This window comes from Scyliorhinus torazame, chromosome X (genome assembly GCF_047496885.1).
Source record: "Scyliorhinus torazame isolate Kashiwa2021f chromosome X, sScyTor2.1, whole genome shotgun sequence".
Taxonomy (NCBI): Eukaryota; Metazoa; Chordata; class Chondrichthyes; order Carcharhiniformes; family Scyliorhinidae; genus Scyliorhinus; species Scyliorhinus torazame.
The window spans coordinates 30,514,866-30,528,460 of record NC_092738.1 but is presented as its reverse complement, the minus strand read 5'-3'; the positions used below and the strand labels follow the sequence as shown (position 1 = coordinate 30,528,460).

Here is a 13,595-nt window from a genome sequence, read left to right as displayed (position 1 = left end):
GCTTCACAAATGTCTCCATCCGCAGTGATGCATTTGCGGTCATCTTCAGCAATAAGTGCTGAACAGATGACCTGTCTCGATCTCACCCGGAGGTCCCCAGCATCACAGGTGCCAGTCTTCAGCCAATTCAATTCACTCAATGTGATATCAAGAAACGGCTGAAGGCACTGGATACTGCAAAGGCTATGGGCTCTTACACTATCCCGGCAATAGTACTGAGGACTTGTGCTCCAGAACTTGCCATGCCCCTACCCAAGCTGTTCCAGTGCTGCTACAATACCAGCAATGTGGAAAATTGCCCAGGTTTGTCCTGTACACAAAAGGCAGGACAAATCCAACTCAGCCAATTATCGCCTTATCAGTCTATGCTTGATCACCACCACACAAAGATGTACAGGTTGGGTGGATTGGCCACACTAAATTGCCCCTTAATTGGGAATAAAATAAATAAATAATTGGGTACTCTAAATTTATTTTTAAAAATATAATGTGAGAGAAAGTATTGCCGACAGTGCTTTCAAGTGGCACTTGCTCAGCAATAACCTGCTCACTGCCACTCAGTTTGGGTTCCACCAGAGTCACTCAGCTCCTGGCCTCATTACAGCCTTGGTTCAAACATGGACAAAAGAGCTGAACTCCAGAGATGAGGCGAGAGTGACTGCCCGTGGCATTTTACTGAGTGTAGAATCAAGGAGCCCAGCAAAACTGACGTCAGTGGAAATCAGGGGAAAACCTCTGCACTGGTTGGAGTCATACCTAACACAAAGGAAAATGGTTCTGGTTGTTGGAGGTCAACATCTCAGTCCTAGGCCATCACTGCAGGATTTCTGCAGGGTAATGCCTTAGGCCCAACCATCTTCAACTATTTCATCAATGACCTTCCTTCCATCATAAGATTAGAAGTGGGGATGTGCACTGATGATTGCACAATGTTCAGCACCATTCGTGACTCCTCAGATGCTGACGCAGTCCATGTCCAAATGCAGCAAGACCTGGACAATATCCAGACTTGGGCTGATAAGCCGCAAGTGACATTCACGCCACACAAGTGCCAGGCAATGACCAACTCCAACAAGAGAGAATCTAACCATTTCCCCATCACATTCAATGACATTACTGTAGCTGAAACCCCCACTATCAACTCCTGAGGTTACCGTTGACCAGAAACTGAACTGAACTAGCCATATTAATACGGCGGTGACAGGGCGGCACGTAGCACAGTGGTTAGCACTGGAACTACGGCGCTGAGGACCTGGGTTCGAATCTCGGCCCTGGATCACTGTCCGTGTGGAGTTTGCACATTCTCCCCGTGTCTGCGTGGGTTTCACTCCCACGACCCAAAGATGTGCAAGGTAGGTGAATTGGCCATGCTAAATTGCCCCTTAATTGGAAGAAAAATAATTGGGTACTCTAAATTTCTATTAAAAATAAAGATACTGTGGCGACAAGAGCAGGTCAGAGGCTGGGAATCCTGCGGCGAGTAACTCCCATCCTGACCCCCCAAAGCACTGTGGGTGTACTTACACAATATGAACTTCAGTGGTTCAAGAAGGCAGCTCACCACCACCTTCTGAAGGGCAATTAGGGATGGGCAATAAAGGCCAGCCTAGCCAGTGATGCCCACATCCCATGAACAAATAAAAATTTAAAAAAATTCTAGATGTTCTTCTATTCTCTCCTTTAGAAATGATTCCACTATTTTTCCCACCACTGATGTTAAGCTGAGACATGTTCTGTTCCCCTTAAATATAGGAATTACTGTAGCTTTTAGCTAGTCCTCTGGCACTACACTTTTCTCTAATGAATTATTAAATATAAGTAGTAACGCCTCTGCTATCTCTCCCCTAGATTCTTTTAAAATATGTGGATGCAATCCATCTGGACCAGGGTTTTTATCCTCCTTGAATTTATTCAATACATCCCGTTTTTAAAAATTTCAAATGTACTCCTCTCATTGCTCATCTCATCATTCAATGTCATGTCCATCTGTTCTATCTCTTCGGTAAGTACAAAAGCTAAATAAGTATTTAGAATTTCTGTCATCCCTTCATTGTTGCCTGTCTATCCCTTAATGGTCTGATTTCCCCTTGCAGCTTTCCATTTTATTGATTTGCCTGTAAAACATTTTGCTGTTTTGTTTGATGTTTCTTGGTAATTTAACCTCATAGTTCCTCTTTGCGTTCATCGTTTTTAAAAAACTTTTTCTTTCATCATGCACTCCTGCTCTACATGTACTTAATATATGGCTCTTTCCTAACTAACCTTCAATTGTTCCCTTAATTCTTTAATTATCTACCATGTCCCATTAGTGTTTAGTTTGTTCTTCTCTTCAAGCGGAATATATTTTTCCTGCACCCTGAACACTATTTTAGATGTTTCCCATTGTTGTTGCACATATGTTTGACAGAATGGTTGCCCATTTTATTTTCTCAATTTCTCTACAAAGGAGGATACAGCGTCTGCAAAAGGATATCGATAGGTTAAGTGAGTGGACAAAAAATTGGCAGGTGGAGAAATGTGAGGTTGTCCACTTTGGCAGGAAGAATCGCAAAGCCGAATATTATTAGAATGGAGAGAGGCTGCAGAACTCTGTGGTACAGAGGGATCTGGGTGTACTGGTACATGAATCACAAAAAGGCAACATGCAAGTACAGCATTTCAAGTAGTTAGGATGCAATGAAATGTTGACATTTATTGCAAGGAGAATGGAGTATTGAAGTAGGCAAGTCTCACTACAATTGTCCAGGGCTTTGGTGCGACTGCACCCAGAGAACTGTGGACAGTTTTGTGACCTTAAGTAAGGAGAGACATACTTGCTTTGGAAGCAGTTCAGAAAGGTTCACTTGGCTGATTCCTGAGATGAAACGTGGAAAATAGGAGCAGGAGGAGGCCATTCAGCCCTTTGAGCCTGCTCCGCCATTCAATATGATCATGGCTGATCCTCTATGTCAACACCATGCTCCTGCACTCTCTCCATACTCCTTGATGCTATTCGAGCCTAGAAATCTATCAATATCCTTCTTAAATATATTCAGTGACTTGGCCATCACTGTCTTCTGAAGCCCCCCCAGCCAGAGAAAACAGAATCCCTGCATCCAGTCTATCAAGCCCTGTCCGAATTCTATACGTTTCAATAGGATCCCCTCTCATTCTCCGAAACTCAGGTGAATACAGGCCCAGCCAACTCGATCTCTCCTTATACGATAATCCTGCCATCCCAGGAATCGGTCTGGTGAACCTTTTGCTGCACTGCACTCCCTTTATGACAAGTATACCCTTTCTTGGATAAGGAGACCAAATCTGCACACACTACTCCAGGTGTGGTTTCACCAAGGTCCTGTACAGCTGCAGTAAGACATCCTTGCTCCTGTACTCACGTCCTCTTGCAATGAAGGTCAACATACCATTTGTCTCGCTGCACCTGCACAAGTGCTTTCAGTGATTGGTGTACAAGGACACCCAGGTCTCTTAGTACATCCCCATCTATCACCATTTAAATAATACTCTGCCATTCTGATTTTCCTACCGAAGTAGATAGCTTCACACTTATCCACGTTGTACTGCATCTTCCATGTATTTGCCCACTCACTCAACTTGTCTAAATCGCATTGAAGCCTCTTAACATCCTCCTCACAACTCACATTCCCGCCAAGGTTTGTGTCATCAGCAACTTTGGAAATATTACATTTGGTCATCTTATGAGGAAAGGTTGAGCAGGTGGGCGCTATACTCATTGGAATTTGAAAATGAAATGAAATGAAAATTGCTTATTGTCACAAGTAGGCTTCAAATGAAGTTACTGTGAAAAGCCCCTAGTCGCCACATTCCGGCGCCTGTTCGGGGAGGCTGGTGCAGGAATCGAACCGTGCTGCTGGCCTGCCTTGGTCTGCTTTCAAAGCCAGCGATTTAGCCATGTGCTAAACCAGCCAATTTAGAAGAATGAGAGGTAATATTATTGAAACATATCAGATTTTGAGAGGCCTTGATGGGGTAGCTGCTCAGAGGCTGTTTCCCCTTCGTGGGGGAATCTAGAACAAGTTTCAAAATAAGGGGTCTCCCATTTAAGACTGAGATGAAGAAGAATTTTTTCTCTGAGGGTCAGTAGCCGTTGAAATTTTCTTCCACAGAAAGCAGTGGAGCTTGGGTCATCGAATATATTCAAGGCTGAGTTAGGTAGATTTTTGATCGGCAAGGGAGTTGAGGGTTATGGGGGACAGGCGGGAAAGTGGCCACAATCAGATTGGCTGTGAAATTTAGAGTACCCAATTCATTTTTCCAATTAAAGGGCAATTTAGCCGAACCACATCTTTTGGGCTGTGGGGGCGAAACCCACGCAAACACTGGGAGAATGTGCAAACTCCACACGGACAGTGACCCAGAGCCGGGATCGAACCTAGGACCTCGGCGCCGTGAGGCAGCAGGGCTAACCCACGTGCTGCCCGATTGGCTGTGATCTTGTTGAGTGGCAGAGCACCCTAAATGGGCCGAGTGGCCTACTCCTGCTCCTATTTCGTATCTTATTCTCAGCCCCTCAAAATCAGCTTCTCTGCAATCTCTATTAACTTGGTTTTGGAAATGAGATGAAAATCGCTTATTGTCACAAGTAGGCTTCAATGAAGTTACTGTGAAAAGCCCCTAGCCGCCACATTCCGGCGCCTGTTTGGGGAGGCTGGTACAGGAATTGAACCGTGCTGCTGGCCTGCCTTGGTCTGCTTTAAAAGCCAGTGATTTAGCCTAGTGTGCTAAACCATACGTATCATACGTATGTCTTTCTCTATCATCTTAAAGTCTGAAGTGTAGTAACTGTTGCCAGGTCAGAAACATGGCAGTCAATTTGCGCACAGCAAGCTTCCACAAAGGAGTTTAAAAGTGGACAGATTAAACTGCAATGAGAGGCCTTTACAGAAGTATTTACACTTCGCTTCACTCCCAGTAATGTTTCAGCTTGATCTGATTTCAGTGCAGTGCAGTCATTGACTATTTTTGAACTCCTTTTCAGCAACTTCAATCCTGAAGAAGCAGAAGCGGCTGAGAACCAAGAATGTTCGCTTCGACCAGGTCACAGTTTACTACTTCACACGCCGCCAAGGCTTCACTAGCGTGCCGAGCCAGGGAGGTAGCTCTCTGGGCATGGCCAGGCGCCACAACTGCATCCGCAGGTACACGCTGTGCGAGTTTGCGCAGGAACAGGAGCACCTGCATCGGGAAATGCTCCGAGACCACTTGAAGGAAGAGAAACTCAACGTGCGGAAAATGAAGGTAAAAGGCCTGGGTGGGTTTGCCTGTTTGGTGTGTTGGCGGTGTGTGGGTGGGTTTGCCTGTTTGGGGTTGTTGGCGGTGTGTGGATGGGTTTGCCTGTTTGGGGTTGTTGGCGGTGTGTGGGTGGGTTTGCCTGTTTGGGGTTGTTGGTGGTGTGTGGGTGGGTTTGCCTGTTTGGGGTTGTTGGCGGTGTGTGGATGGGTTTGCCTGTTTGGGGTTGTTGGCGGTGTGTGGGCGGGTTTGCCTGTTTGGTTGTTGGCGTTGTGTGGGTGGGTTTGCCTGTTTGGGGTTGTTGGCGGTGTGTGCGTGGGTTTGCCTGTTTGGTGTGTGGGTGGGTTTGCCTGTTTGGGGGTTGTTGGCGGTGTGTGGATGGGTTTGCCTGTTTGGGGTTGTTGGCGGTGTGTGGGTGGGTTTGCCTGTTTGGGGGTTGTTGGCGGTGTGTAGGTGGGTTTGCCTGTTTGGGGTTGTTGGCCTTGTGTGGGTGGGTTTGCCTGTTTGGGGTTGTTGGCGGTGTGTGGGTGGGTTTGCCTGTTTGGGGTTGTTGGCGGTGTGTGGGTGGGTTTGCCTGTTTGGGGTTGTTGGCGGTGTGTGGGTGGGTTTGCCTGTTTGGGGTTGTTGCCGGTGTGTGGGTGGGTTTGCCTGTTTGGGGTTGTTGGCGGTGTGTGGGTGGGTTTGCCTGTTTGGGGTTGTTGGTGGTGTGTGGGTGGGTTTGCCTGTTTGGGGTTGTTGGCGGTGTGTGGGTGGGTTTGCCTGTTTGGTGTGTTGGCGGTGTGTGGGTGGGTTTGCCTGTTTGGGGTTGTTGGCGGTGTGTGGGTGGGTTTGCCTGTTTGGGGTTGTTGGTGGTGTGTGGGTGGGTTTGCCTGTTTGGGGTTGTTGGCGGTGTGTAGGTGGGTTTGCCTGTTTGGGGTTGTTGGCGGTGTGTGGGTGGGCTTGCCTGTTTGGGGTTGTTGGCGGTGTGTGGATGGGTTTGCCTGTTTGGGGTTGTTGGCGGTGTGTGGGTGGGTTTGCCTGTTTGGGGTTGTTGGTGGTGTGTGGGTGGGTTTGCCTGTTTGGGGTTGTTGGCGGTGTGTGGATGGGTTTGCCTGTTTGGGGTTGTTGGCGGTGTGTGGGCGGGTTTGCCTGTTTGGGGTTGTTGGCGGTGTGTGGGCGGGTTTGCCTGTTTGGTTGTTGGCGGTGTGTAGGTGGGTTTGCCTGTTTGGGGTTGTTGGCCTTGTGTGGGTGGGTTTGCCTGTTTGGGGTTGTTGGCGGTGTGTGGGTGGGTTTGCCTGTTTGGGGTTGTTGGCGGTGTGTGGGTGGGTTTGCCTGTTTGGGGTTGTTGGCGGTGTGTGGGTGGGTTTGCCTGTTTGGGGTTGTTGGCGGTGTGTGGGTGGGTTTGCCTGTTTGGGGTTGTTGGTGGTGTGTGGGTGGGTTTGCCTGTTTGGGGTTGTTGGCGGTGTGTGGGTGGGCTTGCCTGTTTGGGGTTGTTGGTGGTGTGTGGGTGGGTTTGCCTGTTTGGGGTTGTTGGCGGTGTGTAGGTGGGTTTGCCTGTTTGGGGTTGTTGCCGGTGTGTGGGTGGGTTTGCCTGTTTGGGGTTGTTGGCGGTGTGTGGGTGGGTTTGCCTGTTTGGAGTTGTTGGCGGTGTGTGGGTGGGTTTGCCTGTTTGGGGTTGTTGGCGGTGTGTGGGTGGGTTTGCCTGTTTGGGGTTGTTGCCGGTGTGTGGGTGGGTTTGCCTGTTTGGGGTTGTTGGCGGTGTGTGGATGGGTTTGCCTGTTTGGGGTTGTTGGCGGTGTGTGGGCGGGTTTGCCTGTTTGGGGTTGTTGGCGGTGTGTGGGCGGGTTTGCCTGTTTGGTTGTTGGCGGTGTGTAGGTGGGTTTGCCTGTTTGGGGTTGTTGGCCTTGTGTGGGTGGGTTTGCCTGTTTGGGGTTGTTGGCGGTGTGTGGGTGGGTTTGCCTGTTTGGGGTTGTTGGCGGTGTGTGGGTGGGTTTGCCTGTTTGGGGTTGTTGGCGGTGTGTGGGTGGGTTTGCCTGTTTGGGGTTGTTGGCGGTGTGTGGGTGGGTTTGCCTGTTTGGGGTTGTTGGTGGTGTGTGGGTGGGTTTGCCTGTTTGGGGTTGTTGGCGGTGTGTGGGTGGGCTTGCCTGTTTGGGGTTGTTGGTGGTGTGTGGGTGGGTTTGCCTGTTTGGGGTTGTTGGCGGTGTGTAGGTGGGTTTGCCTGTTTGGGGTTGTTGGCATTGTGTGGGTGGGTTTGCCTGTTTGGAGTTGTTGGCGGTGTGTGGGTGGGTTTGCCTGTTTGGGGTTGTTGGCGGTGTGTGGGTGGGTTTGCCTGTTTGGGGTTGTTGCCGGTGTGTGGGTGGGTTTGCCTGTTTGGGGTTGTTGGCGGTGTGTGGGTGGGTTTGCCTGTTTGGAGTTGTTGGCGGTGTGTGGGTGGGTTTGCCTGTTTGGAGTTGTTGGCGGTGTGTGGGTGGGTTTGCCTGTTTGGGGTTGTTGGCGGTGTGTGGGTGGTTTTGCCTGTTTGGGGTTGTTGGCGGTGTGTGGGTGGGTTTGCCTGTTTGGGGTTGTTGGCGGTGTGTGGGTGGGTTTGCCTGTTTGGGGTTGTTGGCGGTGTGTGGGTGGGTTTGCCTGTTTGGGGTTGTTGGCGGTGTGTGGGTGGGTTTGCCTGTTTGGGGTTGTTGGTGGTGTGTGGGTGGGTTTGCCTGTTTGGAGTTGTTGGCGGTGTGTGGGTGGGTTTGCCTGTTTGGGGTTGTTGGCGGTGTGTGGGTGGGTTTGCCTGTTTGGGGTTGTTGGCGGTGTGTGGGTGGGTTTGCCTGTTTGGGGTTGTTGGCGGTGTGTGGGTGGGTTTGCCTGTTTGGGGTTGTTGGCGGTGTGTGGGCGGGTTTGCCTGTTTGGTTGTTGGCGGTGTGTGGGTGGGTTTGCCTGTTTGGGGTTGTTGGCGGTGTGTGGGTGGGTTTGCCTGTTTGGGGTTGTTGGCGGTGTGTGGGTGGGTTTGCCTCCTCTGTTCTCTCCCCAAAATTTCCTCCAATGTATAATCCTTTGGAATAACCCAGCCCTTTAAATTGAATTAAATGTAATTACAGGTGACTAACAATTCCATAACTAATTGTAACTCTGGATTAAATGGAACCTCGCAGCTGCTCTTGCAGAACTTCAAAGGTTCCTTCACCAAATTTGCAGCAATGTAATGGAGTAATTCTAGGCCACACAAAGCCTTGACATCATTTAGTTTAATTATTTCATGTTCAAAAAGATTGTGATTTATGTTACTGGACTAATAATCCAGAGGCCTGGGCCAATAATCTAGAGACATGAGTTTAAATATTACCTGACAAATCTAGATTTAAAAAGCTAGCATCAGTAACTATGACCATGAAGCTACAGAACTGTTGTAAAAAGCCACCTGGATCGCGAATATCCCTCAGGCAAGGACATTTGCTGTCCTTACCTGGTTGTCCTATATGTGACTCCAGGCCCACAGCAACGTGCTTAACTGCCCTCTAAATAACCTAGCACACAACTCTGTTGTACCAAACCTCTTGCAGTACTTTAAGCAGATTGCTCAGAAGTACTGACCTTCCCAATGATGTCTGCATCCTGAGAATTGATCTTTAAAAAAAGGGTTTAAATTGAGTGCAAATGCCCTTAAATTCATCAAAGCATTATGAAGTGAGCTGGATTTAATTGAGGATAACCAATCACTGTTTTTCTGTAACCAATCACTGTTTGTCGATATACCATTTGTCAATGTTCTCTGTTGATTATTCTTTTTGTCTACTATGTACGTACTGTGTACATTCCCTCGGCCGCAGAACGATACTTTTCACTGTACTTCGGTACACGCGACAATGAATCAAATCAAATCCGGATAACAGTCCGAGTCCACACTGGGACCAAAGAAATGGCCTTCTAAGGGAAACTGCCTTCAGGGCATTCTTTGGAAGGATGGATTCCCCTTGCCTCAAGTGCCTTGGCTGACACAGGATGCTTTGGAAGTAATCCAGCGTGTGAAGAAGACTAAATGGCACCCTTCTTGATAGCTAAATGTTGTGAATGTTTGTGAAGCTGCAGATTGCACCTCAAGTATTAGTGGTTCATGGACGCAGAAATAAAATCCAGCCGAACCTGAATAGTGATAAGTGGATGACAGAAAGGGGGATATGTGGACAGGGTGGGTAAATGTGATTAGGGCTATTTACTTACAAACAACCCACTCCCAGAAATGCCCTGTTCTCTTGGACTGTTTTTGACCTATTTATATATTTTTATTGAATGGAATGAAAGGTCCTTGCTTTCAATCTTAGAACGAAAGAGAAAATGCTGGAATGCAGGTCTAGCAGCATCTGTAGGGAGAGAAAAGAGCTGACGTTTCGAGTCCGATGATTCTTTGTCAAAGCTAACAGACAGAGAAAGTGGGAAATATTTATACTGTGGAGTGAGAATGAAAGATGAGTCATAGCCACAGAAACCCAGGGAAACTGGGTGCTAATAGCCACAGAAACCAAGGGGAAAGAGCGCTAATGGCAGTCCCCAGAGAGAACAAAAGGTGTGAGAGGCCAAACAGAAGAGAAACTAACAGAGGGTGAACTGTAGATGTGGGGGGAGGGGAAGGGGGAAGCAAAGAGGAGAACGGGTAAGGAAAGGTTGATAAGATGGGGGGGCGGGTTTAAGTATATATTAAGAAAGATAAGAAAGAAAGAAATGGTAAGAGACAGTTGAAATGAAATGGGATAAAATCAAATGGGTCGAGGTGGGGTAGAGCTAATCATCTGAAGTTGTTGAATTCGATGTTGAGACCGGAAGGTTGGAGCGTGCCTAACCGGAAGATGAGATGTTGTACCTCCAGTTTGCGTTGAGCTTCACTGGAACATTGCAGCAGGCCAAGAACAGACATGTGGGCATGGGAGCAGGGTCTTTTGTTAAAATGGCAAGCAACAGGAAGGTCAGGGTCCTGAATGCGCACAGACCGAAGATGCTCAGCAAAGTGATCACCCAGTCTGCGTTTCGTCTCTCCGATATAGAGATCAGATTCCAGCATCCGCAGTAATTTGCTTTTATTTCAATCTTAGAAAGTGGATTGAGGGCAAGGTGGAGTGAGGTGTAAGTGGTACACTGCTGGAGTTCTGGCAGCTGCTCACATTTCTGACCCATGGCTGATTTCACCAGCAAAATGGGAATTATTTTAGGACACAGAGTGCCGCAGCAATGGAGTTATATAGTGGGACGGCTGCAAGCACGGAGTCCAGCATCAAACAGGAGATTTTGAATATTCTTTCAGTGAGATCTTGGCACGTTTGCGTCTCGTTTTGCCCCGTCTTTTTGAAGACCTGATTGTTCTTTAATAGTGTTGTTGTACAGAACAAAATGTTACAGTTGCACACAGCAGATGGAACATAGTGTGGATCTCTCGGCTCATTTTGTAAAATAAATGGAGGAGCTGAGCTCATTAGCGTCTTGTCACATTACAAAGCCTCGGTCGTGCTTTCTGATACACTTTCTACCTGCTCTCTGTCTCTTTTAAAATGACCTCCTCCAAATTTCGAAGAACCTGTGAGCACCTTGGAAATGAATGAGTTCTGGTGGCTTCTCTTTGTCAGCATGGCTGAGACTCCGAAGATAGGATTTCTCTGGTAGGATTTTCGACATTGATTAAGATTCTGCAAATCTTAACAGCACTTTTAAAATCGGCATAATTTAGGATGACCAAATAAATCTTGGTGCCCACACACATGCTGTTTAATCTTTTAAAAATAAATTTAGAGTACCCAATTCATTTTTTCCAATTAAGGGGCAATTTAGTGTGGCCAATCCACCTACCCTGCACATATTTGGGTTGTGGGGGTGAAACCCACGCAGACACGGAGAGAATGTGCAAACTCCACACGGACAGTGACCCAGAGCTGGGATAGAACCCGGGACCTCGGCGCCATGAGGCAGCTGTGCTAACCACTGTGCCACCGTGCTGCCCGCACGCTGTTCAATCTTGACACAAACCATAGCTATTTCCCTCCATCTCCTCAGAAGAGAAGTCCCCTCCTCTTCTTCAAACTAACGCCATGGGATCTTCTATCTCTACCTGAGAGGGCTCGGTTTAACATCTCATTCGAAAGGGGGACAATTAAGGGGAAAGCAGATGAGGGGAGCAAGCGTGAGCAGTTTGAACTGAGGGAAGTGGACGGGAAGGGTTGCAGCTGGATTGGGAGTGCGTAGATCGGGGAAGAATGCCTGTGTGAATGTTGTCGGGGATAGGAAAGAGAATAAGAGTACCAACTTGGGCTGGAAGGATTGGGGAAGGAGTATATCTGTGCAAGCAGACTGGGATTCTGGAGTGGGGGCAGTGCATCTGTAAACTGTGGTGTGGCGGGGGAGGTGGGCGAGTGATTGACTGGGATGATTTTGGGGCAAATTATGGTTTGGCTGGTCTTTTGAAAACTGAATTGCTGCTTGGGTTTTCCTGTTTTTTAAAAGAGCAAAGATTGATCAATTGTGTAGTATAAAAAGATGTAAATTCAACTAGAATTTGCTGCTATTAGTGTCCCCACCCAGCGGATAGGTAACTGTACCTGTGTGGGGAGAGGGGAACCTGAATTGTAGCTCCAGTATACAGGTGGTTGAGAGTAGTGAGGTCATGAGTAAGGTTTCAAAGTTGCAGGAGTGTACCGGCAGGCAGGAAGGTGGTTTAAAGTGTGTCTTCTGCAATGCCAGGAGCATCCGGAATAAGGTGGGTGAACTTGCGGCATGGGTTGGTACCTGGGACTTCAATGTTGTGGCCATTTCGGAGACATGGATAGAGCAGGGACAGGAATGGTTGTTGCAGGTGCCGGGGTTTAGATATTTCAGTAAGCTCAGGGAAGGTGGTAAAAGAGGGGGAGGGGTGGCATTGTTAGTCAAGGACAGTATTACGGTGGCAGAAAGGTCGTTTGATGAGGACTCGTCTACTGAGGTAGTATGGGTTGAGGTTAGAAACAGGAAATGAGAGGTCACGCTGTTGGGGGTTTTCTGTAGGCCTCCGAAAAGTTCCAGAGATGTAGAGGAAAGGATTGCAAAGATGATTCTGGATAGGAGCGAAAGCAACAGGGTAGTTGTTATGGGGAACTTTAACTTTCCAAATATTGACTGGAAACGCTATAGTTCGGGTTGTTTAGATGGGTCTGTTTTTGTCCAATATGTGCAGGAGGGTTTCCTAACACAGTATGTAGATAAGCCAACGAGAGGCGAGGCCATATTGGATTTGGTACTGGGTAATGAACCAGGACAGGTGTTAGATTTGGAGGTAGGTGAGCACTTTGGTGATAGTGACCATAATTCGATTACGTTTACTTTCGTGATGGAAAGGGATAGGCATATACCGCAGGGCAAGAGTTTTATCTGGGGGAAAGGCAATTATGATGCGATGAGGCAAGACTTAGGATGCATCGGATGGAGAGGAAAACTGCAGGGGATGGGCACAATGGAAATGTGGAGCTTGTTCAAGGAACAGCTACTGCGTGTCCTTGATAAGTATGTACCTGTCAGGCAGGGAGGAAGTGGTCGAGCGAGGGAACCGTGGTTTACTAAAGCAGTCGAAACACTTGTCAAGAGGAAGAAAGGAGGCTTATGTAAAGATGAGACATGAAGGTTCAGTTAGGGCGCTCGAGAGTTACAAGTTAGCTAGGAAGGACCTAAAGAGAGAGCTAAGAAGAGTCAGGAGGGGACATGAGAAGTCTTTGGCAGGTAGGATCAAGGATAACTCTAAAGCTTTCTATAGATATGTCAGGAATAAAATTATGACTAGGGTAAGGGTAGGGCCAGTCAAGGACAGTAGTGGGAAATTGTGCATGGAGTCCGAGGAGATAGGAGAAGTGTTAAATGAATATTTTTCGTCAGTATTCGCACAGGTAAAAGACAATGTTGTCGAGGAGAATACTGAGATTCAGGCTACTAGACTAGAAGGGCTTGAGGTTCATAAGGAGGAGATGTTAGCAATTCTGGAAAGTGTGAAAATAGATAAGTCCCCTGGGCCGGATGGGATTTATCCTAGCATTCTCTGGGAAGCTAGGGAGAAGATTGCTGAGCCTTTGGCTTTGATCTTTAAGTCATCTTTGTCTACAGGAATAGTGCCAGAAGACTGGAGGATAGCAAATGTTGTCCCCTTGTTCAAGAAGGGGAGTAGAGACAACCCCGGTAACTATAGACCAGTGAGCCTTACTTCTGTTGTGGGCAAAGTCTTGGAAAGATTTATTAGAGATAGGATGTATAATCATCTGGAAAGGAATAATTTGATTAGAGATAGTCAACATGGTTTTGTGAAGGGTAGGCCGTGCCTCACAAACCTTATTGAGTTCTTTGAGAAGGTGACCAAACAGGTGGATGAGGGTAAAGCAGTTGAT

The 13,595-nt window shown here is 47.7% G+C and overlaps 1 protein-coding gene across 11 annotated transcripts in view; it reads left to right on the top strand.

Annotated features, from left to right (window-relative positions):
- The window catches only part of LOC140405478 (cysteine/serine-rich nuclear protein 2-like), an 81,384-nt gene that overhangs the window by 49,573 nt on the left and 18,216 nt on the right, over positions 1-13,595 (top strand). For 9 of the 11 annotated variants that reach the window (XM_072493956.1, XM_072493957.1, XM_072493965.1 and 6 more), the window contains one exon: positions 5,000-5,259. In XM_072493956.1, the coding sequence (XP_072350057.1) occupies positions 5,000-5,259 (260 nt within the window). Of the gene's footprint in view, positions 1-1,848; positions 2,003-3,546; positions 3,654-4,999; positions 5,260-13,595 lie in introns of those variants that run through there. The other 2 variants (XM_072493963.1, XM_072493964.1) reach the window with 2 other exon arrangements.